General features: G+C 48.1%; 1 protein-coding gene across 1 annotated transcript in view; it reads left to right on the top strand.

Moving 5' to 3' along the window:
* Positions 1 to 253: 253 nt before the first annotated feature.
* The window catches only part of ACSS1 (acyl-CoA synthetase short chain family member 1), a 55,795-nt gene continuing 28,961 nt past the window's right edge, over positions 254 to 27,087 (top strand). Inside the window, exons 1-2 of the mRNA XM_055129019.1 lie at positions 254 to 551; positions 7,838 to 7,934. Coding sequence (XP_054984994.1) covers positions 305 to 551; positions 7,838 to 7,934 — 344 coding nt within the window. The 5' untranslated portion in view covers positions 254 to 304. The remainder of the gene's footprint in view (positions 552 to 7,837; positions 7,935 to 27,087) is intronic.

The raw sequence follows: 27,087 nt of genomic DNA on the forward strand, positions 1-27,087 counted from the left end.
GCAGGGGAGGGGCTGTCAGCGCCCGCGGGCGGCCCGAGAAGCGGGGGGCGGAGCGGGAAGCGCCCGGGCGAACTGGGGGTCTGGGCGGTACCGGGGGCGGGCCCGGGGGTATCGCGGGGCGCTCGGTGCCAGGCCCGGGCGGTGCGGGGGGCGGTGCCGGGAGTGGCCTCGGGCGGGCCGCGTCGCGAGTGTCTCGGGGCGTGGGTGCCGGGGGGGCGGTGCCGGGGGCGGTGCCGGGGGCGGCCCTGGGAGGCCCCGGGAGGCCAGGCGGGCCGTGTGGCGGGTGGTGGGGCCTGTGCGGGGGATGGCGGCGAGCCGTGTGTTGGGGCGCCTGGTGCGGGGACGCCTGGCTGGGCTGCGGGCGGCCTCGGGGGTCCCGCGGGCCCCGTACCCCGAGCTGCGCGCCCAGGCGGCCCGAGACCCCGCCGCCTTCTGGGGGCCGCTGGCGCGGGAGGCGCTGCAGTGGGACGCCCCCTACCAGAGCGTGTGCGACTGCGACCTCCGCGCGGGCAGGATCGCCTGGTTCCTGGGGGGCCGCCTCAACGTGTCGGGTGAGTCCCGGCCCCGGCCCGAGGGGAGCCGCAAGCGGCCACCTGCCCCCGCACCCGCACCCTGCACCCCGGCGCCGCCGCTGCCCCCTGCCCCTGTCCCCGCACCCGCACTCTGCACCCCGGCGCCGCCGCTGCACCCTGCACCCCGGCGCCGCCTGCCCCCAGCGCCTGTCCCCGCACCCTCACCCTGCACCCTGCACCCCGTCCACGGCCAGCGCCTCCTCTGCCCCTGGCCCCCAGCGCCGCCACTGCCCCCTGCCCCCGCACCTCGCACCCCGGCTCAGCCCCTGCCCCCGCACCTGCACCCTGCACCCCATAGACGGCCAGCACTTGCCCTGCCCTGTCCCCTGTCCCCCAACGCCGCCCCTGCCCCCTTACCCCAGCCCACCTAGCCTCAGCGACACTCTTGAAGGACCCAGCTAGATGCCAGACGGCGGCTTCTGCCGCCTGAGTTTTGCCGGGGGTCGGGGGGAGTCGGGGCCCGCGCGCAGAGGAGGGAGTACGGGGGAGTCGGGTGCCACGCCCTTAGGGGGGCGTACGTGGGAGTCGGGGGCCGCGCCCCAAGAGGGGAGTACGGGGGAGTTGCGGGAGTCGTGGGGAGTCGGAGTCTGGGGCTGCATCCGCCCAGCATCCGCCTGTTGCTCCCATTGCCGGCGGCCTGGGGGACCGAGCGCACTCCGCGGGCACACACGTCTGGGTGCGGCCTGGGTTTCCTCGTGGTGGGTCTTCTCTCGGCTCCAAGGGCCTGTGCCCAGCGGGCCTCTCCGTTCGGTTGGCCCCCAGGACTCCGCCTCTGCGGAGTTAGCCCCGAAACCAGGCCCACCGCCCACCTGACCTGCTGTCCAGTTCCGTTAGAGTTTGACACGCAGGCAGTTCGCCAGGCAAGCCGAGGAGGACCGAGGGGCTTGGCTGTGTGGACAGGCCTGGGGCCGTTTCCTGTGAGGGTCAGAGCTGCACGTGTGGTTAAGGGGATGGGATAACCCGTAGATGGGGTGTAGGTCAGGTGGGGTCTGGGGTGTTCGGAAAGACGACCTGCAGCCCCGGGTTCGCTTTTTTACTTTTTACTTCTTGGGACTCCTCGGCTGTGCTCAGGGCTCACTCCTGCCTCTGTGCTTGAGGGGCATTCCTGGAGACGCTCAGGAGACCGTACATGGTGCAGGATGGCAGAGTGCAAGGCAAGCACCTAGACTCCTATAAACTCCCACCTCTCACACCAGGACCTGCAGCTCTGCCTGGCAGGGGTGCCCTGCCCAAGCCCTGAACTTGGAGGTAAGCTCTGAGTCTCACAGGAATCCATCATTTACGGAGCCTCAATATCCTTATCCATAAAATGGCTTGACAGTGTTCCCCGCCAGGCTGATTCTGAGGACAGAATCCCAAAGGCACATCACAGGCCCAGCGCTTACTGATGATGAATAAATAGCAGCACCTGGAAGTTACTACGCTCAGTAATAGCCAGAATAAGTGGTATTGTAGTTATTTTTCAATAAAGACATTTGTGAGGAGTTGGGGGTTTGTAGGATACTTATTTCTGTTGCTTTCATCCAGATGAAGTCACATGGTAGAACTTGAGCTGGTGGCACCTGCCCTTTGAGAGGAGAATAAAGAGAGAAGTCTGTGGGCTAGCGTGCACTGCCTTGGCACTCTGGGTGGCAGGGGGGCAGTGCCAGGGCTTGCTCATGGCTGCCTCACCCTGAGCTGCAGCCGTAGTCAGATAAGACGGTGTGTTTGGGCCTCACAGCTTCCAGGGCAACTAACTAGCAGGGGCGGGTGTGGTCAGCAGGTAATATTTCTGCCTCCTTTGGCTTATTTCCCCTAGGGATCGCCGCCTCATGGGCATCCTTAGCCAGAAATTGGCACTTCAGAAAGTGGCTTGGATGAAAATAGCTTCCCAGAACCCTCAGGCCGAGGGGTGTGTCCAGCTCCCTACCCAAGAATGACCCTATGTCCTCTACAGTGGCCACAAACCACCGAAGTGATGGTGTGCATTAGGACCATCTGTGAAATGGACCAGGTGCTGCGGCCTGGTGGTGTGGCAGCTAGATGACGGCTTGCTGCGAAGCATCCTAAATGCCCATCTCCACGCAGGAAGATGCGACCGACTGTGGTTTTACCCGGGAGTAGCTACTCTGTGCTCCTCAAAGCGTAGTCCCCGGAACATGCAACTTCACAGGCCCTATCCCAAATGACTGGATTCAGAAATCCTGGTCAGGATTGAGATCCACCAACCTATCTCAAACCCAGGCAAGGAGGCACTTCTGAACCAGGTGGAACTGGGACCAGTGACCTGGAGATGAATATTAACACAACAAAGGGCAGCGGGGGGGGGGGGGGGGTGGGAAGGTTTGGTGATTCTGGGTGTCTTTGGGATGTCAACCAGTTTTCCTTCCTTGCTTTCTTCCCTCACTCTTCTTGGCTTGAGTTCCCATATTTGAAAATAAGGGCAGCATGCAATGCATTTCTGTAATGCGGTTGCACATCCAGCTGCCCCCACACTCCTTGGGATAAGACAACAACTGTTTTGTTACTCCCTGGTTTCGGTGACTCAGGACTTCGGACAGGGCCTGGCAGCAACTCTTTCTCTTTGGGTCCCCAGGCCTGGGGCCCTTGATATCGGCCTGTTTCTTACACCATTCTGGGGCTGGGCTGACTCAAAGACTGGGCTTTAACCAGAACTGTGCCCCAGAAATGCGGTGCATGGGCCTCTGTCTCCTGCATGCTCGGATTGAGACCCACGGATCCGTCTGTCATAAGCCCAGGCGAGGAGGCACTTCTGAACCAGGCAGAAGCACAGCTGCCTTGGCTCTGTGTGGCCAGGGCGAGGTGGCGGGGTGAGGGTGCTTGCTCATAGCTGCCTCTCCATAGTCAGATAAGGAGGTGTGGTTGGGCCTCATAGCTCCTCGAGAGAGGTCTACTCACCAGCAGGAGCAGGTGTGGTCAGCAGGTAATATTTCCAACTCCCGTGGCTATTTCTCCTAGGGATAGCCACCTCATGGTCACCCTGAGCCAGAAATTGGCCCATCAGTGACCCTCTGCCCCCTACAGTGGTTCTGAACTGTGACCTAGATGCTATTGGGCCTCTCATATCTGCTGGCAGGGCAGAGGGAAGCTCCCAGAGAATAGGCCCAAAGCTCTCAGATGCCTTTTGACCTGGGGACAGTCAGAGCTAGCTTGAGCTTCTAGCTAGAAAACGCTTGGAAAGCACCCAGCACTGTCTGTGTTATGCCATGAGCACCCAGCCACTGTTACTGATTGACGAAGCCGGGAGGCCAGGAGCCAGCTGTGATCTGGAACCTTCAGCCATGCCACGGAGTTCACTGTTTCTCTGAATAGAGCCAGGTGCAGAGTTTGCCCCTGGCCAGCCAGTGGCTGCTGACTCGACTCCTCAGGCCCACCCTTGTCAGAGACTTTTGTGTCTGACATAAAACTGCTTTTTCCAAAGGCTCTTTGGAAAACCAGCTTCTGCCAAGGATTCTTTCTCATCTTTAAAAATCGACATTGTATTTTCCTGGGTTCCACAGATTCCCACCCCCCTAAGATGGTTATATACACTCAAGATGTTCGGCAGTTGCAAATGTGAAGTCTGAGGGTTGCTTTTGAAACACATAACTAAATGTTTCTAAGCACCACGTTTTGAGCCTGGCTCTTGTTTAAAGTGAGTATATTCCACATGTCAAGCAAAGGTGGAGAAAATTATTTCATACTTACTGTTGAACCTGGTTGCTTTCTGGAATTTTCTCTGCAGCAGTGGAAGCCCTTCTTTTTTATAACAGGTCTTTGAAGGCAGATACAATGCTGCTGTCATTCATTTTTCTTGATGATTAAAGCAATTGTCTAAGGACCTTCACACCCTCTGAACTACAGCCCAGGTCCAGAGGAGAGCCCTCCCCAGGGACGCGGAGGGTTCCTCAGTTGTCCATAGCATAACCTACTTTAAATAGCAAATGCTTCTGGCAAGTTGGCAGATACAATTTTTGTGACTGATGTAATATCTTAAAATGGGCCAGGAAGATTTTCTATTTAAAGGAAGCCCATGGAGAATCCTTTTGTGAATATTAACTTCCTTGTTTCTTTTGACCAAAACTGATTTTTTGGTATGAGGGTTCACTTAAAATTGGAAAGGGGGCACATTTAAGCAATTGACAGGAGTCCTTGAAAATGACTGTGTAGGCCTGTGTCACCTTTATAATAAAAACCGTTAGGTCTTGTCATTTTTTTTCAGAGGAGACACTGAGCTCAGAAGCCACCAGCAGGCATTTGCTTAGGCCTGGGGCAGTGCTTAAGAATCCTCCTTGCGCTGTAGGGACCCAGGGCTGGGCCTATTAATGTGGCCATGAAGGTTTTAACACATGAAACAGATTTGCCAAGGCCACAGGAACTGGATCCCCAGGCCTATGAGAGTGCACATGTTCACTGGGATGACTTTCTGGGTCTTTACAGCTGCTAAGGAGAGAAGTGTGGTCCTTTCCTTTTCTCCTCTGGAAACATCTTAGCACAGGGACCCTAACTTTACAGACCCTGGGGCCCAGCTGAGAGTGAGGGAGAGCAGAGCTGGCCTTTGTTCCTGAAATAGACTCCAGACAACAGAGGGCTAAACTCTAAGCTGTGTGGGTGTGTGTCACCGAGTGGAAAGGAGGAACTCTGTGTGCTAGGATTTTGAGAAAGATTTGGAACAGGTCCTGTGCTTTGAGTAAACATTGGATTGTGCCAGGTCCTTGCCCAGCTCTTCTTGGAAATGCCTTTGGATAGAATTAAAAACAAAATCCTGAGGCTGGAGAGGTTATTGAGCAGGTAGGGTGCTTACCTTGCACATGGCCAATCTGGGTTGGATCCCTGGCATCCCACATGGTCCCCGAAGCACTGCCAGGAGTAATTCCTAAGTGTAGAGCCAAGAGAATATAAACCAGCCGGGAGCATCACTGGGTATGGACCTCCCAAACAAACAGAATCCCAGAAATTCCTTCCTTTTTTCTGTCCCCTTCTCTCTCCTTTCTTTCCCTACACCTGTGACCATAGCAGGAACCACTGCTATTAAACAGGTGTTAAACTCCATGTAGAAGTGGCCTTTATGGGTCACAGTCACCCCAGGCCCTTTGCTGTGCTTTCTCTAAGATTGTGTCATCAAAGTTGTCAGGGCTGCAGCTGTGACCAGAGCCAGGTACTACGTCACTCTACCAGGAACAGGAAACTCAGCTGATATCTGATACTTGCAGTCCCTCCCAGGGTCGGGAACCCTAGGATTAGGAAAAGGATTTTATTTTATTTTTTTATTGGATCACCGTGAGATTGATTACAAAGCTTTTGTGATTGGGTTTAGGAAAGAGATAGTTAGATGAAAAAACAAATGTGCTGTGATGGGATAGTGAGGTTGGACCACCTCCCTAACTGGCGTGTGACTTTCATTGGTGACTTGGGACTTCCCAGATGTTTGGCAGGAAGTGTTCGTCCTGGAGATAGTTTCAAGATTTTTCCCAAGGATCCTGCCAAGGCTGTGCTCATCCCAGGGGGGTTTCAGACGGCCTTCACGTCTAAATTATTAGTGAATTATTAATGGTGTAGGAAAGACGGGAGTTTCTAGCAGTAGAGGCTTATCTATCTCTGGAATTAAGTTAGTCTGTGTTAAAGGGCTTGTATGGGCGAAAAGTGATTAAGGAAGTATTTCTCTGGTTGATGAACAATAACTTAAGCTTCCCCACCTCTGCTAAGAAGTTAAGTGGTATATTAGGTAGCACATGGTGCATTATGTAATTCTTGATAACAGTGAACAAACATAACTCCAGGCTCCATTCTGCAAGAATGTGGCTGGTGTTTTAGGGAGCAAGTGAGGGTCTTTACTCCTGTATGCCAAGGAGAAAAACATGCCTGAGCCCCAAATTCGGAAAACACAGATGCAAGTGTGAGCAGACATCAGCCTTCCAGAGAAGCTCAGACCCCAGCAGCCTCAACACTCCAGCCTCCTCTGGAACTCTTCTAGGGCCTGGAGTGTTTGCGTACAGACAGACCTGCTCACTGGGGCACTCAGACGCATTCTCAAAATTCACTTGGGCTAGCAAGCTCTCTGGGGCTGGGGCATTCCGGCGTTTATATTCAGGAAGCAAATGGAACTTGCTTCAGAGGGAGGCTGTGGATCCAGAAATGAGCTATTCCCTCATCCAGGTCTGGGGATAACTTGGTGCTACTCCCACCTAAAATAGCCTATCCCTGGGTTAGATCTTTGCTCATCTCTGCTCTGGGTTATGCTGCACAGCTTGGGGGGTCCACAGAAAGGGGTGTGCACATTGAGCGCATGAGAATGCATAGGTGGGAGGCTGGAGAAAGGCTGGCCCTAGAGCAGAGTGGAGAAACCCAGGCAGGGCCACCTAGATGTAGCCTGTGGAACCCCAGGCTGTGTGGCATAGCCCAGAGCAGCCCGGGGGCCTCCCTTCTCAGTTGTGCAGCACAAGCCAGAGCAGAGACGTGCAACTAATCTCCAGACCCCGGTACACAGCAGGTTGGAGCAGTTCCTTTAGAAGTCATATGAGCAAACTTACAGGCGTGGGTGGGGAAGGAGACTTTTTCCTGAGAAATCTGCTGGAAAGGAAACGGACAGTTGCATCACTCCATGGCATAGACTCTGGTTTGCAGGTGTTTACAGATGCCCAAGAGGACCTGTTACCCTTTTCCTAGGTGGTGACCTTACCATATATGGCCCTTCACAGCTGCGTGCATGAGGGCATGGGGGCATGCCTTGTTGGCATTCAAGGCACCTCCAGTGCCTCAGGCTACAGTGCCAGCCTCAGGTGCACCTTTTAATCCTGCAGAGAGCCTTGGTTGGTTTTAGTCTGGCTTGATTTTGGGGCTCCACCCATAGTGCTAAGGGCTCCCCTACTCCACTCTTGCTCAGGGCTTTCTCCTGGCAATATTCCTGGAACCCTGTGCAGTGCAGGGGTACTAACCTGGGTTGACCATGTTCTTGGCAAACGCCTTCCCTGCTGTCATATCTCTCCATCTCCCAGGAAGCCTTGGAAGCCACATGGTCAGGTGGGTCAATGTTCCTGCTGGGTGTGATCCAGTTGAGTAGCATGGCCAGACGGGAGGCACTGACACGAAGTCCCTGCATTAGAGGCTGTGAGCCTCTTGGTGTTTTTGCTGACCCTGACAATCCCCCCTTTTCTCGGGATGTTAAAGAACACACCCCGTGGAAGTGTATACCTAAGCACAGAGGACCCGAGTCATAGCAAGCAGACCCTGCCCCACTCCTCACGGCAAAGCCCCAGTGTAACACCAGTCACCCTGTTTTCATGCAGTCAATTGTCTGGACCGGCACGTGCAGACAGCCCCAGAGAGCATCGCTTTGATCTGGGAGCGGGATGAGCCTGGAACTGAAGTGCGTATCACCTACAGGTAAAGTGTGACAGCAGGCGTCAGCACCCCATCTTTCCTGGGTCCCATGCCACTGCCAGCTCTAACAGGGTGCCCTGTTGCCTCTGGATGCAAGTGTGAGCAGTCCTTTTCCACCATCAGGAGGAAGCTGGCTTTCAGTCAGCAGTCCTTTCAGTCAGCAGAACCTCTGTTCCCAAAGTTCTCTGTCTTTGGGAACAGAGAAGACACATCTTGTGACACAGAAAGGCTTTTGCTCAGACCAAGTCCTTGTGTCTGGAGACGGGCTCCTCTGAGAACCGGAGCTTGCATTTCAGCTTCAGAAACGTTCTCTCATCCAGGAGATGGGAGCATGAAGACCCAAGCTGTGTTAGACAGGCTCTGGGTTCATTTGCCCTGACACCTCTTTTTCAGGCAAAAATTTGCTCAGTTCCCTTCCCCCTAGAAACTCGCTTCTCTCAGCAGGCAAACATAAAATGCTCTCCCGGGACCCCAGTTATCTTCCCCGCCCTTCCCACCCTATCAGTAGCTGATGCAGAATCAGCTACTGTGGAAACGCCTGCCTGCCCCGAGAAAAGCTGATCCTCCTGTCCCTTTATAGCACCTCTTAATTTGTTTGTTCTTCCAGCTCAGCTTTGTGTCACCCACATTTATAACATTGCTGTTGGCTGGTCTTTGAGGTACAGAAGTGCCACGTGTGACTACCCTGCAGCTCCTCCTTTCCACCCCAGCCTGTCGTGCCACTGTTTCCCTGGCTGTCTCTCCACAAAGATTGACCCTCAGCAGCTGACAGCTGGGAACTCTGGGGTCCAGATACTGGGACCTGTGCACACTGAAGTCTGGGGGGCACTAAAGTTGTCAGCTGGCACATTCTGGTCACACTGTCATAGCTCAACTGTTGAGTGAGACACAAAAGCCGTAAAGTACAGAGGCAGGACAAAGGATGCGATGCTGGGCATGGAGTGCTCTTGTCCACGCTGCCTCAACAGGCAGGCTCCAGAGCCCCTTATCTGGGTACTGCCAGCCTCCTGGCAGTTTGACAGGAACCTGATGAGGCATGTAGCTAGGTGTAAACCATGCAGGAATCGTCCTCAGGGTTACAGGATTGCAGCTGGCATGGGCAACTCAGAACCACTTCAGTTCCCAGTACTGAAACTGGGAGAAAGCTCAGGGGTCCAGGTGCTATTTATTTAGGCATAGAATTGGCTCTTTCTCTCCAGAGACAGTCTTGGCCTGAAATGGTTGCACAGACCTCAGCTGGACTCAGGACCAGATGTCTATTTCTACTTTCCGTTTTAATAAAAATAGTTCATGCTGGTGGTCACTAATTACCGGCATCCTCCCCTTTCAGAAGAAAGCCACTCTCCTTCGCTGTTGGTGCTGGTGGTTCAGTATTCAGATCGTTATTAAAATGAGGTGCTTTCTGCACTGAGTCTCCTGCAGCAGCACCTTGGGTGCCACAAAGACAAAGGCTTTTGGGCTCAGAGGCTGAGATGTTCCCAGGGCCCAGTGCAGCTGTAGTTCTGAGACTGCATTGCTGGCGACTGCTGTCTCCAGGGCCCAGGCCTGCTGTGTATCCGGAGCTTAGGTCTGGCCTCAGGTCTGCATGGTAACAAGTCTCTTAGGTTTTCCACGCCGTCCCTGGATGGCCAGCAATGGAACACCCCACTCTACTCCCTGTGGCCTCAGGGACAGAAGGTAACGGTTGGCAGGTCCAGGACCCACCCTGAGGATCGGCATTGTGAACTTTGGCTCTGTTTGCACAGCAGTTGGCAGCCTGCATGTCTTGGGTCTCTGTGCTTTAGTTCCAGGGCCACCTCCTGCTGCCTGGATGATCATGTCAGGCCACATAATGTGCCATCAATAAACCCGGAATGATAATTATAAACCAAGTTCGTGTATGTAAACAGGATGAAAGAAGAGAAGGGGGAAAGTGAAAGTACTACAAAATTAACAGTCAGCATTGAGACAGTACTTGCAACCTAGGGAGTACTTATTTGGTGTCAGGAAGGTTGTCTCTGAGTTATTCTAGTTATGTTTTATTTATTATTTCAATGGATCAATTAATTTTATTTTGTTTATTTTATATTTTTTAGTTTGACACTTTTTTAGTAGGGCAGGTATTACCTGCCTCCCACCTAGACTCTATCCTTCATGTTTTGTTTTTTTGCTTTCTGGGTCACACCCAGCGATGCACAGGGGTTACTCCTAGCTCTGCACTCAGCAATTACTCCCGGTGGTGCTCAGGGAACCACATGGGATGCTGGGAATCGAACCCGGGTCGGCTGCGTGCGAGGCAAACGCCCTACCCACTGTGCTATCGCTCCAGCCCCCTCCATCCTTCATGTTTTACAGTGTCTTTCTGAGGTGTAAGCAGGGAAACGCTCCCCCAAATATGGCTGAAGCCCCACCAGGACTATCCTTGGTGCTGGGGGACCTCCAGGGCTCAGTGGAGGGAGGAGAGAGAGTGATGGGGATTGAATAAGGGACTCAGGCACGCAGCCCTTGTGCCAGCCTCTGGCTCTTACAATGGTCAATCACCTGTAATTTTTCATCCAACCCTCTTCAGTCCTTTGGTCTTATTTTGGGGAACATTTCACTGTGAATTGTGGGCATCAATGTTTCTTTGCTTGTTTGAGTGGGTTTTTTTTTCCTTTTTCTGTGAAATTTGTGTATGTGGAATACTATGTATGAGGAAGGGGGAAGCACACAGTGGCTAGCTGTTCATCAATGTGAGCACTTCTGTTACCAACCCCTATCCTGGTGCCCCAGGAAATTCTGGCATGTTTTCTCACTCACCATCTCTATCTCTGGAAGCAACTGTAGATCTGCTTTTTCTTACCAGGAGGTATGATTTTTTTTATCCATGCTGATAGAGAACTGTTCATGAGGAAATTGATCTGACTAGGGACAGATGCCCTTGGGTGGAGCCACCACAGCAGATGCCCTGGGTATCACATAGCATGCCCCCTGCCCCCAGGGTCCAACTTATGGGCTTGGTTCCTGATGTGCCCCACAGGTCAGGTCACATATAGAGCCTGTGACATGATGTCTCTAGCAGCCCAGTTATAGAAATTGCCATCATTTGGCCTGGGTTCAGGAGACAGGTACATCCGTGTGCATGTGGGTGTATTGAGAATGGACTCTGTGCACTCCCAAAGTCCAGCATGTATTGTGCATATTTTCATACACCTTGTTCTTTGGTTCCCACATTCATCCTAGACTTTAGCTAGCTTACCTTGCAGCTCCCAGCTTTCTCTGCAGCCATGCCTGGGAGTCACAGGGTGCTCGGATACTGCACTCAGGTCTGTCCTACTGACTACTGTTGCACTTCCCAATGGGCCAGGATGGGGGGTGTTGGACTTGTGGGGAGACTTGGCCTTGATTCAGTGGCCTTGGTTCATTGGCACTTCCTCTTGCTGGGAGGGGCAAGCGGGGCAGAGCCTTGCTCAGCAGGGAGCACCCGGGTGATCACTTAGAGTTCTTGGGAAAGGACACGCCCTGCTGCATCAGACCAAGAAGGAAGCCAGAGGCATCCCTGTCCCCATCCTCCTCCTTCTCTGCCCAGAGGGATGGATTGGGAGACAAACTGAGGAGGTAGCTCTGTCTGTGGCATCTTCCGGCCCCTGGATAACAGGCGGTTGTGGGTGCCAGGTAAAAGCATTTACGCAGCCTCAGAACAGTTTTTGCCTGAGAGGTTGAAGAGTGATCTGAGCTTGAGCTCTTGGCAGTTAATCTCCAATTAAACATATCAGAGCTCCACTCAATCCTGTATCTTTGAGGCCTGACCATAGGCCTTGGTCTCCCCTTAGCACAGCGGCTCAGATAAGAGCAGCGTGGAGCTGGCATGAGTGGGCAGCAGTGGTGAACTGGTTACTAGGGCCGCAAAGACATGCAGCATAACTGGGTCCCCTACGGCACTCGTGAGGGCAAAAATGATCAAGCACTGCTTGTAAAGTGATGACTGTGGCGGTTGCCTCTGGGTCTGCTTATTGTGAGGGGGTATGTGCAGAGAGGAGCCCTATTCAGAGATGCCCAGGGCTCTCACGCCCTGCTGTGCTGTCAGGCCTTTTCTCAGGGACGTCCAGGCTGGGTTCTAGCTATCATTGAGACTCCACGGCCTCCCTTGAACCTCTTGGTTTTTTGCACCGCAGGGTGCATCTTTACCTTATGGAAAGGGTCCACTGAGAAATACTTGATAGGGGCCTTTGGGGAACCCTTGTGGGTGGCCTAAGCCACAAGCAAGGGAAGACGGACATGAGAGACACCTTCAAGCAAAGCTTGTTTTAAGATTGGACACTTACTGGCACATGATGGCCCGCTGGGACTCCATGGTGGGAAGCAGGCTTGGTGAAAGCTTGTGTAGTATGGGAGGGTAGGGGTCTCTGCTGCCCACTTTGTGAGCTGGCTGAGCAAATGCCTGAGCTTCCTTGAGTTTTCTCAACCTTATCTGCAAAATGGAAGCCTGTGTCTCAGGCACCGGGTGCCCAGGTTCCTACAGCAGGCACCCAGTGGGAGCCCAAGCAGAATCGGGAATATGAGGATCTCATCTGCCCATAGATCGGGGCCGGGTGAAGGAAGATCAGTGGGAATTCTCAGATCTGACGTGGGTGATGCCTAGCAGCTTTGTGGCTCCTAGACTTTGAGGACACATTTCTGGATGACAGAGCAGAACACTGCCTGGTGGGGGCACCCGAGTCAGCTGAAAATGGTGGCCTCTGGCCTCCTTATCGCATCTGACCTTTGTATCATGCTCCTCTCGACCCAAACTAATGACTTAGTAAGCGAACTCCCTTAGTGAAATGCTCAGGCAGTTGGAGGGGAGGATCCTTTCCTGGAATACTGAGGTGGCTAGGCGGATGATGCATTCATTTTTCGAGACTCCCAGTGTCCAGGGCCACTGGGCATTCATGGGAAAGTCCCTTTGCTTCTTGATCAGGAAGGAGAGGTCAGTGACTCATGGGCAGTGTCCAGATCCAAGTTGGGGTGACCTCCTCGCTAGGCAGAGGGGGCCATGGACAGAGCTCTTTACCCTGCTGACCTCTGACTGCGATTGCAAAACTTGGGCAGGAGTCTGCATCCTGACTCCTGAGGTCTGGTTGAAACCAGAGTTGCTTGGAACATGCTGGCCTGAAGCCAACACAAATTTTTGCTTAGGTCTCTGGCTCCGATAATGAGGCTGGGAAATGTCAAATGTGTCTTTGTGCTTCCTTTGCACCAGTGAAAGCTCCAAGAATATCCAGTTTTGGAATTCCCACAGGTGGACTAACCCAGACAAGAATTTATCCAGATGCCAGGGAATCACCTCTGGGGAAGCCTTAGATTCTCAGAACTGTCTGGGGCAAATGGGGGGTAGAAACAGACTTGGAGGAGCACAAGCACAGCCTCCCTTGGAGGCAGGGGTCTTGTTTTTGAATCCCCTTCTGCCATCCAGGGATTGTTGAAGGGTTTAGCTGGCCAAGGAAGGAGCCCTGAGGAGGCTGGGGTCTCTGGGGTGAGTTTGGGGCCGGTTCCTTGAACCTCTTGGCTCTCTGCCCAGCAGGGTGCATCTTTGTCTTTAAACACCCTGCCCCCGCTTCTTATCCCTGCACCCCTTCCCTACTTCCTTCTGCACCACCAAGTGAACTCAGAGCCAGGAGGTACATGTTTTAGGTGGACTTGAAAACCCAGCCTCTGCTCAGTGGGAGCAAATCCCTGACCTCAGCACCCCTGGCCTGGGGAAATTGAGGTTGGATCAATCTCCTGCTGCCACCTGGATGGCAACCTGGCCCGTCAAGTGTGCTGATGACCCTGGACTTAAGCTGCCCACCCCACTTGTTTGGCCTGGTCCCAGCCCAGTGCCAACCAGGTGGGAGTAAAGGGTTTCAGGATCACTCGAGCCAGCCTCTGGGTAGGATGGCGCACTAATACTCTGCTTCTGCACCTGTTGCCTGGGGACAGCTTCTGGCTGGGGAAGCATCCCACCCACACGGCATAGCCTGGCAAGCTACCCGTGGCGTATTCAATATGCCAAAAATAGTAACAAGTCTCACAATGGAGACGTTACTGGTGCCCACTCGAGCAAATCAATGAACACCGGGACAACAATGCTATAGTGCGACAGTAATCCTTTCAAATTAATGTTTTTGTGTTTTGAGGATAGTTGCCAAGAAGTGATATCACCGAGTTGTATGGTAGTTCTATTCCTAATTTTTTGGATAGATTTTCATATTGCTTTTCATAGAGGCTGAACCAGATGATATCCCCAGTAAATGAGAGTACTATTCTTATCACATCCTGCCAACAATAGCTGCTTTCAGACTATTCCATGTGTGCAATTCTTTTTTTTTTTTTTTTTTTTTTTTTGCTTTTTGGGTCACACCCGGCAATGCACAGGGGTCATTCCTGCCTCATGCACTCAGGAATTACCCCTGATCTGTATCTCATTGTTATTTTTATTTACACTTCCTTAATCATGAGTGACAATGAGCACTTTTTAATATACCTATCGGCCATCTATTTGTCTTCTTTGGAAAAGTGTTCATCTTCTTGCCCCATTTGTGAATGGAATCATTGACTTTTTATTATTGAGTTTTGTGAGTGCTCATAGATCTTAGATATCAATCTTTTATCTGCTCTATTTTGGGCAAATATTTTCTCTCATTTAGTAGGTTGACTTTTTATTCGAGCTTGAGTTTCTTTTGGTGTTCTTTTTAATTTGATGTAGTCCCATTAGCTTGTTTTTATTGTTTTTACCATTCTGGTTGTCTCACTGATGACTCCTCTGCAGTCAATTTCCTGGAGAGTTCTGCTGGTATTTTCTTTAATGTATTTTATGGAATTCATTCTGATCCCAAGATCTTTAATCAACTTTGAATTTGCTTTTGTGAAGGGTTTGATGTACAGTTCTAATTAGCTTTTTTTTTTACATGTGGCTATGCAGCACCATTTGTTGAAAAGATTTTTCTTTACTCCTCTTAATATATGTAGCCCCTTGTCTGAGAACTTAACTCAGAACTCTCAGTTCTGTCCCATTGGTCCGCAAGTCAATCTTTATTCCAATACTTTAAATAATTAAATTTTAAAAATTTAATTGAATCACCATGACATACAGTTACTAAGCTTTCATGATTGAGTTTCATACAATGATTGAACACTCATCCCTCCACCAGTGCACATTTCCCACCACCAATATCCCCAGTATCTCTCCCACCACCCCACCCCACCCCATGCCTCTATGGCAGACAATTTCCTTCTGCTCTCTCTACTTTTGGATATTATGGTTTGCATACAGCAGTATCATGCATTTTTGATTAATACAATTTTGTAGTATAGTTCAAAGGGTTCAAAGTGGGAAATGCAGTATCTCCCCCTTTTTTTTCTTAATTTTGCTTTAGCTATTTAGGGGAGTTTAGTGGTTCCATACCAATTTTAGTAGGTTTATTCCACATCTTTGAAAAAAGTTAATTATTGGAATTTTTGTGAGTATTGCATTGAATCTGTATAGTACTTTGGGTAGGGTGGTCATTTTTACAATGTTGATTTTTCCAATTTGTTGTTGTTGTTATTTTGGTTTAGGGTCACACTCAGCAATGCTCGGGGCTTATTCCTGGATCTACGCTCAGGAATCACTCCTGGTGGGCTCAGGGGACCACATGTGATATTGAGTATCAAACCTGAGTTGACTGCATGCAAGTCATGTTCCCTACCAGCTGTATTATCTTTCTGGCACCCCTATTTAAAATTTTTCATGTTTCTCCCATTTTTATTGAGGCGCCATGATTTCTGACACTGTTAATGATACTTTTCATGCATACATGTTTCCAACACCACACCCAACAACCTGCATGTCTGTTTCTTTCCGCCAGTGTTACAGAGACCCGTCCCATCCACCCCACCACCAACAACTGCCAGTTAAGCTCAGTTCTGTGAACCGACTGTCCAGATCTGTTGCCTTTGACCACTTACTGTTCTTTCCTCCCTTCTCTCTCTTTCTTCCTTCCTTTCTTCCTCCCTTCCTTCCATTCTTCCTTCCGTTCTTCCTTCCATTCTTCCTTCCTTTCTTTCTTTCTTTCTTTCTTTCTTTCTTTCTTTCTTTCTTTCTTTCTTTCTTTCTTTCTTTCTTTCTTTCTTTCTTTCTTTCTCTTTTACCTTATTTCTTGTTTTCTTTCTTTCTCTTTCTCTGCCAAATGTTTGAGTTTTTATGTTTATTTTTTATTAATTTCCATTTTCAACACCTCATAATCTGAGAGATAGTTGATACGATTTTTATCTTCTTGATTTTATGGGGGTAGGTCTTGTGATCCAGCATGTAGCTTAGCTAGGAGAATGATCCATGTGCACTGAAGAAGAATGTTTACTCAACTTTGGGGGTGTAGGGGCCTATATATGCCTGTTGCTCCCATCTGTTCCATTTCTTCCTTCAAAAACAGAATTTCCTTCTTGAGTTATTGATCAGTCCAGCGGTTATAGAGTGTCAAAGTCTCTTCCTGCTACTGCATTGCTGTCAGGGTCTTTCTTCATGTCTGTTAACAGTCATGTTAAATATTTTGAGGAAACCATCACTTGGAACATACCTATTTAGGAGTGTGAGATCCCTTGATTATCAATAAATGGTCATCTATGTCCCTTATGACCTTTTAAAAGTTGAAGTCCATCTTGTCTGACAGAAGTATGGCCACCCCAGCTTGAGGTCTTAACAGATGTAAATGTCCACAGCATTCCTGGTGGTCTCAAACATAAGGTTCCCCGTGATGCTCAATCTCAGGTCTCTCAAGCTGTTTCCTGTATGAAGGTGCCTGAGTCCTACATGTGAGTTGCTCTAACCCAGCACCCTGCCCTCCTTGGGTTTGGGCTGTGCCGGGTCAGGATTGTAGGTGGGGTGTTGAGAGGGTGGTCTGTGTTTGAAGTGCATCTCTGACCATGCAGAGCCTATGCTGATCAGGATTCAGTCACAGGAAAAGGCAGTGTCAGCCCCTCAATTTGGCAGGAAGGGAGTTCATAGGTCACGTTTAGGGAGCCAGCAGTGTATCCTCTAGCATGGTCACAGCTGCTGGAGTATATTGCCAAGCTTGCACACAAATGAGTCAGGATGGCGGGAAGACTACAGCAGAGCTATCCCTGGGCCCTCTTGCAGCTGGCAGAACTGCTCCTGGAAGACCTCAATTTGGATCTCTCTGGGGGCGACAGCCTGCCTTGCCCCTTCTCTGTGGACAGCTGTACTGTGACCTGAGGTAGAGACAAAAAGAAGCCCGAGTGGAGTCTGGGAGGCTGCCTGGGCTGGCCTGAGTGCGGCTGCAGCCACAGAAGACAGGTGCAGTTAGCGGTGGCTTGGGACATCTGTTTCCGTTGGTGCCTTGATAGTGGCTCCAGAATGGGAGACCCACCAGGGTGGGTCTGGGCTAAACCCTCTGAGTGACTCAATCTTCAAAGGCCTTTGCACACCGCTGTTGTGGTCATCTATGATAGCTGGTCTTTCCCCTGATGCTGAGTCCACCTTTTGTAGCCAGGCCAAAGGCCAGTCTACTATTCACACAGTATGAACCCATTAGTATTTGAACTTGACACTAAACTGTGTGGCAGTTTTCCCGTCTGATGTTTTATTTGGGAAGGGATTTGGCACATTCTCAGCTGCTGTGAGCAGGGGAGTATTTTTTGTTGTGGATTTTTTTGGCCACACCCAGTGGTGCCCAGGCCTTATTTGCTCAGGGATCACTCCTGGTGGTGTTCGGGGAACCCTGTTAGGATGCCAGGGATAAAACTGGGAACAGTCTATCTCACAGTGATTCAGTTAAAAAATCTTGGGGGAAAAAAAACTGGGAACAGTCACATGCAGGGGCAGGTGCCTTATCCATTGTCCTATCTCTTGACTGCCAGCAATAGGGGATCTTCTGTGGGGTTTCTGCTGTTCCAGAAATATAACCATGAAAGAGCGGGCAGTGGCAGGCAGGAAGTATGAGGAGGCACTCAGTTGTATTATTCAGGTTGACTCGACCTAGATATCCTCTAGGCTATGTCCTAACTAAGGAAACATTTTTCATCTAACATACATAATGATTGCTAACACGTACATAGTTGGCATAGTCAGTGCTTGATAGAATTTTAGCTTATTTAGACATGGCTGTCTCTGTGATACCGTTCCCTTTCTGCTCAAGCAGCCTGATCACACCTGCTCTGTTATTGTTGTGCCTTTATGATTTACAACCTGTTGCTTTTTGCCTAGCTTCTAGAATGGATCCCTCACAGGTCCCGCCTCTGGTTTCCTACTTCTGTCTCTAATTTTCCTGCCTCACTATTTCCAAAGAGGTATGAGGTCTAGTGTATACCCCAGCATTGTGGAACCAGTGCATTTGAGAGGGGCCAAGCATAGAACCATCTGGAATGAATGCTCTTGTGTCAGAGCTTGCTGTAAGAGTGTACGTATGCACCCTCTGCATTTGACCTGACATAGCTTATGGAAGAGAGTTTCTGAATTTACCCACAACTCAGTGCCTTAAACCCAGTGTCCAGGGGGTGATGGCTTAGGAAAGAAAGGAATTTGAAACATGCCAAGTACATATACTTAATAATTACTCTTTTATGAAGGGAGTTATTAATTGATGTGCCTTGCATTTAATTATTTTTTTTTGTTTGGAGGCCACAGCCAGCAGTACTCAGGGTTTATTACTGGCTCTGCACTCAGGGATCATTCCTGGTAGGACTCAGAAGAAATATGTAGCACCTGGGATCGAATCCCAGTTGGCTCCTTGCAATACAAGCTGACCCACTGTAATATATCACTCTGACCCAATTTCCTGATTTTTAAAATATTTTTTCTTCTGCTTTATTATTTTTTGTTTTTATTTTATTGAATCACCGTGAGATAGTTACAAGCTTTCATCTTTGGGTTACAATCTCACAATAATCAAACACCCATCCTTCCGCTTATAAATGGATGGACATGGAGAGTATCATGCTAAGTGAAATGAGTCAGAAAAAAATTTTTTGAGAAGACTGGGATCACCTCTGGTGGTGCTCAGGGGTTATTCCTGGCTCTTTGCACAGGGATCCCTCCTTATAGGGGCTTGAGGCCCTATGTGGTGTTGGGATTGGACTGAAACACCTGCAGCCAGGTGTTGCAGGCTTCCTTCTCCCTCTCCTCTCTCTGGCCTCGTTGATGTGACTTAAGGAGAATCTTCCTCTGAGGAGGTTCTAGTTTCTAGGCTGCTTTGGGGGAACTGATGTTGGTTCTTCTCAGCTCCTGATTGAGTTGTGCATGTCATCTTGTCACGTTGGAGGCTGCTGTAGGTGAGTATGGAGGGAATGTTACCCCATTTACTCAAAACAAAACTCAAATGTTACTGAAAACATCTGCCAATGATCACTACTTTTGAGCCAGACTTTTGGCTCTCTTTTTTACCTCTGAGAAAGCTGGTTTCTAAATAGTTGCTGGCACAATACTTGTTTCATAATTCTCCTTTTAACCAGGTTCTTTTTTTCTGGTGCGGGGAGTGAGGGGAGGTGGGAGTGTTAGGCCACCCCAGAAAGTGCTCAGGGCTTATTCCTGGCTTTGCACTCAGGGATCACTCTTGGTGGGCTCAGGGGGCCGATGAGATGCTGGGAACCAAACCCAGGTTGGTGGTGCAAAAGGAAAGTTTCATAAGGAAACTGTTACTGCTTGTTCTTTGGGAAATATCCGTACTGCTTTCCACAGCGGCAGAACAGACAACATGTTCACAAACAGTTCCCTTTTCACTGCATCCCACCTTACCCCCTGTATGTCTCTCTAGCCCCCCTTTGACCTTCAATTTTGCGTTTCTCTAAGCTGTGACCCGAGGCCAGGAGAGTAGCCTGGGCTGGAGATGGGCCTTTGGCAGCACTTAGTGTGGTTCAGGCTGAGGCAAGAAGTGCTCTGCTGCCAACGTTTTACCTCCAGCTATTAATTTGGATTATTACTGGTCTCCCAGTAAAGTTTAAGAAGTAGAGAAACTCTTTGTTCTCATCTGGTCTGTACCTCTCCTTGTGAGTATGGCTGCCCTATTTTGTTTTGTTTTATTTATTGCCATTTTTATTGAGATACAGGATTTCCAACACTGATAATGAGTTTCATGCGTCGAACATGCATGCAATGCCATGCTGCATCCAACATGCATGCAATGTCATGCTGCTCCCCAGGTGCCCACTCTCCCCTGCACCCCAGGCTCATTTCTGTGAATCATCTCTCCGGTCCTGTTGCCTTTGGCCACTTGTTGCTTCCTTATTGTGTTTCTTTCTATCTCACTATGAGAAAACTCATTCTGGGTTTGTTTCTCCCAGCTGGTTTCACTCAGCATAATCCCTTTCAGATCCATCTGCCATGCAGGAAATTGCATGATTTCATACTTTCATAGAAACGAATAGTATTCTATTGTGCATATGGACTATAGTTTCTATATCCAGGCATCTGTTCTAGGCTTGTTCCAGATCTTGGCTCACGTGAATAGTGCTGCTATGGTTTTTGGAGACGCCCCACAGATCTGAATGGAGAAAAGTAGAAAAACTTCCCGCCAGACCGCAGGGAGATATCTCTGAAGTAGCACCTGGGAAGGCCAGTATCTTCTTCCAGGTTCCACCAGGGAAAGGACATTCTTAGTGTGGCTTGTCCCAGGACACGAGCGGGGAGCACCCCGCAGGGACGCAGCTCTTCAGAGCAGGTTTCCAGGACTAGGTTCACCGTGCCAGGCTCACAGGGACACGTGGAGTTCAGTAAAACAGAGCCCGGCTGCCTCAGTGTTCTTGCCAGACCTTGAGTCTGGAAAGGACGGAATTTCTTCTCTTGGACATTGGCCAAGAGCTGAGGTCCCTGGCGGAGATCAGGAAGGGACTCAAGGGGAAGACAGAGCTTCTCTCTGGTCTGACTTGCAGCTTCTGTCCCACGGGGTAATGGCAGGCTGTGTCAGGAGAGAAAGATGGGCTCTGGGGTTGGACCTTGATGTTCATGGAGCCAGTGAACCCCAAGACCTCTGCTCAGCACTCTGATTCCAGAAAGGGACTAAAAATTAGTAATGGACCAAGAAGTTAATTCCCTGCCATGAGCTGGCTTTCAGTTCCTCTCTTGCTAATTTCCCCTTTGAAGCAGACTCAGCCTTTGGTTTAAAAAAATCCTTAGTTTTTTTTTTTAATTTATTTAGTTTTAGACCACACTCATGGATGTTCAGGGGTTACTTCTGGCCCTACACTCTGTATGATTAGAGTCCTATCCCTGTACAATTATCTCCCCAGCCCCTAGTTTATTTATTTTTATTTATCTATTTATTTATTTTTTGCTTTTTGGGTCACACCTGGCGATGCACAGGGGTTACTCCTGGCTATACACTCAGGAATTACCCCTGGCAGTGCTCAGGGGACCATATGGGATGCTGGAAATCAAAGCCAGGTTGGCCGCGTGCAAAACTAACACCCTACCCGCTGTGCTATTGCTCCAGCCCCACCCCTAGTTTATTTTTAAAACATATTTTACTTTTAAAAAAATTGATCCAAGGAAAACAGTTACTTAAAGAATAGTGGGCCCAGATATGGGATTACAGGGTCATAAGGAAATTCTGTTATTTTTCTTTGGGAAATATCCATATGCTTTTCACAGTGGCAGAATAGACAACATTTTCCCAAACAGTTCCTTTTATACTACATCCCACCAACACTGATTTTTTTCATTTATTTTTTGATAAATGCCAAACCCACCGGGGTGAGATGATATCTCATTATCATTTTAATTGCGTTTCCCCAGTAAAAAGTTATATGTATACTTTTTCATATGCTTACTAGCTATCCATATATCCTCTTCATGGAAATGTCTGTTTTCACTCTTTTTTTCAAAGAGTCACTGGTGTTTTGGTTCTTGAGCTTTGTGTATCATGGATATTAGTCCTTTGTCTGATGCATGGTATACAAATAGTTTCTCCCGAGTTATTTTGCTGTGTAAAATCTTTTTGGTTCGACGTCATTCCCGTTATTTTTAAATTTGTCTGTGATTAGTGGAGTCAGTCTTTGAAGATGGTTCAGGGGATGAAGATGCAGAGCCTAAAGCCTGAGGAGGAAGCTGATCAGGAGCTCTCACTGAGCCTGCCCAGCATGTGTCCAGGGCGTGGCCGTCGAGGACAGGCATATTGGGTGCACTCTGAGGGAAGTTAGGGCACAGACGGAACGCCATAGAATCTTGCCATGTGAGGGGCCAGATTGCTGAGGTTGCCTGTCTTCCTGCCACACTTCCTTCCTATCTGTGACTTTCTGCCCAGATTTCAGTCTTCTCCCCCCAGCCCCCTCCTGGGCCATGTGAAGGGGGGTCAGTAGGTTGACATACCTTACAACTTCCTGAAAAACTGCAGCTCCATTTTTTTAAAGAGTAGTCTTATAACTTCTGACACAGCCACACTTTGATTTATATACCTTCTTCTCTTTTTTTTTTTTTTTTTGCTTTTTGGGGTCACATCCTGCGATGCACAGGGCTTACTCCTAGTTCTGCACTCAGGAATTACTCCTGGTGGTGCTGGGGGACCATATGGGATGCTGGGAATCGAACCCGGGTTGGCCGCGTGCAAGGCTAATGCCCTACCCACTGTGCTATCACTCTAGCCCCTTATTTTCTTAATAAAGATAGTCACAGTTACTGTCCAAAAAAAAAAATTCCCAAATTTTCTCAGTGTATTTTATGAATCTTGATCTAATCTCAAGGCCTTGCTTTGAATTATGTATATGGAGTGAAATACAAGTCCAGTTTCTTTTTTTTTTTTTTTTTTGCATATGGCTAGGCTTTCCTGGCATATATCCCAAGAGTGTACAAATATTAATTTGAAAATATATGTACATACCTATGTTTGTTGAGATGCTAATGAGTACAATAGCAAAGAACCAACTCAAGTATTCATTGTTGGCTTCTTTTAAAAAGTTGTGGTATATACATACAACGGAATAATAAGGAACTGTAAGAAATAATAAAATCTTACAGTTTGGATGGAATGGGAGAACATCATATTAAGTGAAATAAATTAGATGGAGATGAACAAATACTGGATGATGTCACTTATCTGTGCTATATAGAGACACAAGGAAATGGACAGTGTCAAGTGAGGACACTCTTGATCTTTGAATGAAAAACTGAGGTTCCCAAGCAGTGGAGGGAGAGGGGTGGAGGAAGAGGCAGGCAAGGGGTGGAGGGTTTTAAGCACTTTGGTGTGGGAAATGGTAAGTAACTTTGTGCATCAAGACCATGAAAGTTAGCAGCAGCATCATAGAAAGGAAGTGAGGAAGTGAGGGAAGGAATGAATATTAAACTATTCTTGCATACCTGGGATGAATCCTACTTGTCATGGTGTATGATCTTTTTTGATGAGTCATAGAATTCTATTACTAGTATTTTGTTGAGGATCTTTCCACCTGTGTTAGTCAGGAACATTGACCTGTAGTTTTCCTCCTCTAGTGTCTCTGTCTGCTTTTGGTATCAGAGTGATATGTGCCTCATAGAAACTGTTTGTAAGTGTTTCTGTTACTTCAATTTCCTGGAAAAGCTTGAAGACGACTGGCAAGGGCCTCTTTAAATGTTTGGAAGAATTTGCAAGTGAATCCATCTGGACTTGGGCTTTTATTTTGGGGAAGACTTTAAATTACCATTTCAATGTCCTCGATAATGATAGGTCTGTTCAGCTATTCCAGGCCTTCTTGGTTCAACCTTTGGCAGTTATAGGAATCCAGGAATTTATCCATTAATTCTACTGTTCTCTTGTTTCATGACATGAGGACTTGTGATGTCACCCTTTTCTGATTTGGTTTAGTAATTGTTCTCTCTCTCTCTCTCTCTCTCTCTCTCTCTCTCTCTCTCTCTCTCTCTCTCTCTTTCTCTCTCTCTCTCTCTCTCTCTCTCTCTCTCTCTCTCTCTCTCTCTCTCGCTCTCGCTCTTTGTGAGTCTCACTAGTGTTTATCAATTTTATTTTTTTAAAGAAAACCAGCTCTTGGTTCATTTATCTTTTGGATTGCTTTAGGGGATTCCAGCTCATTGATTTCCGCTCCAACTTTCATTATTTCCCTACTCCTGCCTGGTTTGGGCTCCTTTTGTTGGTCATTTTCCAAAATCTTAAGCTGTGAAGTCATGTTATATAGGTGGACCCTTTCTTCCTTCTTGATAAATGTTTGCAGAGCTATAAACTTTCCTCTTAACACTGCTTTAGCTGTGTCCCACAGGTTCTGGTATCTCATATCCTCATTCTCATTTGTTTTCAGGAATCTTTTGGTTTCTTCTTTGATTTCCTCTCTAACCCACTGGTTGTTCAGCAGTGAAGTGTTTAATTTCCAGGTATTTGATTTGATTCTCCATTTCTGTTCTCCATTTCTATTTTCAGGACATCATAGTCTGAAAAGATAGTTAATACACAATTCTATCTTCTTGATTTTATTGAGGTATGTTTTGTCACCCAGCATATGGTCTATCTTGGAGAATGTCCCATGTGCACTGGAGAAGAATGTATATATGGCTTTTAGGGAATGAACGTGTGCATATCTACTGGCCCTCTCTTCCATTTTTTTCTTCAAAGCCAATTTTTCTTTAAGTTTTAGTCTCATTGATCTATCAAGAAGTGATAGATCTTTCTTTAGAGGTTTGTTGTGTTTGTGGATTTTGTCTTTGTCTTACAGTAGCCTCTTCCATCCTTCTTTGAAAGTTGGTTTTGAGTCCATGAATTTCCTAATCTGTTGTTTATCCATGAAGTTGTATTTTAGTCCTTCAAATCGGAATGAGAGTCTAGCCGGGTCAAGTGTTCTTAGCAATGTGTTCATTTCATTGAGTTTTTCACTGTATCCCACTACTGTCCTAGGTCCCAGAGAGTTTTGTCTGATAAGTCTGCTGTAAATCTAAGGGACACTCCTTTGCATGTAATTTCCTTCTTTGATCTTGCTGCTCACAGTATTTTATCTCTATCTATAGTAGCCTCATTCTGTTTAGGTATATGTTAAAGTCTTTGTTGGGGTCTCTTTTAGCTGATCCCCCTTCAGGCTACTTGTAGCTTCCTTTCTCCAGCTCTGGAAACTTCAGCAATGATGTGTTTAACTGTTACTACCTCATTGCGGTTGCCTCCCTGTCCTTCTGTGACTGATGATTCTTATCTTGTTCCTCTTGAATTCATGCCATCATTCTCTTGACTATCCTTGAGCTATCTTAAGGTCTTTTTCCATCTTATGCTGTTGCCTGGAGGTTTTCTGCAGCCCATCTTTAAGCTCACTCTGTCTTCAACTGTTGTTATTCAACTGTTGAGAGCACCCACTGAGGCTTTCATTTCATCTACCAAATTTTTTCTTATTAATGACATTTCTGTTTGGTTTTTTTCCTTATTTCTGCTCTCATTTCCTCCTGTATTTTATTGACTGTCCATTCCACTGTTTCTATCATACTCTCCTATATTTTATTGGATGTCCTTCCCACTGTTTCTTTGAGGTCATTGAACGTCCTCACCATTTCATCTCTGAATTCTTTATCAGAGAGATTATGTTTGTGGGTATTTCTTGTTGAGACTTCAGAGCTCTTTCCTTCATCCACTCCTCACGGAGGGTATCTGCGCTATTTCCCCATGATGCTGGTAGTATGGAGATGGATCCTTCCAGTATACTATCAGTGTCCCCATCTCACTGCCTGGAGGATTTGGGGGAGCTTGGTGGATGGTGGTCTCCTCTTTTCCCTTCAAGGATATTACCTTCCTCTTTGGTGCTCCTGTGTGACTTGTGTTGGACCTTTAGCACTGTACTCAGGGGATTCTTTGGTCTGAACTTACTGTTACATTTAGATTTAGGTTGTACTGATTCTTGTATTCACAATTATTTTTGTGAGTTTGGGGGTATGTTGATTTGAATAGGATGCCTGTCCTTCTTTAGGGTCAGGGATTCACATTATTGCATTTTCCTGATATATAAAATTCTTTGTCACAGGACTTCCATGTAGCAAATTGTTAAGGAAAAGTGCTCTTTTCTTCTGTAAGAAATGCAAAGAGAAGGATGCTTTAGAGGATGAACTCTGTCACCAGGATTGTCTGTGAACTTTTATCATATCTAGTCTTTCTTAGCAAATATTGGCTTGGAAAGTCTTGTGTTTGTTTTTATTCCATTGCAGGTGGAACCTTTGCTCAAGGGTGTTTTGAGAGAGTCAAATGTCGTGTAAAGGATTTCATGCCTGATTTATCTACCACCTGCTATGTTCCTCTTTCCTAAAGCTAACCCTTCCTTCCCTGGGCACATCTACCTTCCATAAAGGGCCTATTGAATGAAATATCTAATTCTAGTGCAGACAATGGAGGCAAGATAAGTATCCTTTCAAGTTTTGCTTACAGACTACAGAGTTAATTCATTCCTTGTGAGCACCCAGTCTTAATGGAAGTGATTCTGTGTGACATGTTTTGTGTCATGATAGTCACCTATCCAAGATTATCTGGAAAATGAAAATGCTTTTGAATTGGGCTATCATTGTGGTGGGCTTCCCACCTGGCCTCTCAGAGAGGCAGGTCGTTTTCCCACCAGTGAAACAATTAAGTGATCATCAGCCAGGCGTATGCGCTCTCTTGGTGCCAAAAGAGCAAAGATACCTTCATAGTGAAAAAGACTAAAGGTAGAAGGTATGGCTGCAGTCACCCTGAACCTTCCAGGGTTCTCAGTGTACTTGATATTCTTGCCCATTCTACAGACAGCAGTTGAGAGCCCCTTTTAAGAGCTATTCTCGGTCCAGGTGCTGGAAGGAAAGCAGTGAGAAGCCTCCCACCAACATTCTTCCTTGAATAGAACTTACAATGAATAGGACAGTTGGACAATATTGTGTGTTAGCTAGTGATGATTTCATGGCTAGCAAAAGCTGAGGGACTGTCAAGGGTGAGCAAACCACACATTCTCAATGTGTTAATTCTCAAATATGAGACAGTAATGGTGTGTGTATGTACAAGCACACACAGACACACAACCCCCATCTTACTTCCCTGCACAATTATTAGAACATGACTAGGAGTCATACTTTTAAATACTAACAATGAAAGAACATCTTTGACTGGAAGATGTCATAGTTTATGATAAAAAAGGGTGCTATGGGTAGGGCGTTCGCCTTGTACGCGGCCGACCCGGGTTCGATCCCCGGCATCCCATATGGTCCCCCAAGCACCACCAGGAGTAATTCCTGAGTGCAAAGCCAGGAGTAACCCCTGAGCATCGCTGGGTGTGA

Source organism: Sorex araneus, chromosome 2, assembly GCF_027595985.1.
Source record: "Sorex araneus isolate mSorAra2 chromosome 2, mSorAra2.pri, whole genome shotgun sequence".
Lineage (NCBI taxonomy): Eukaryota > Metazoa > Chordata > Mammalia > Eulipotyphla > Soricidae > Sorex > Sorex araneus.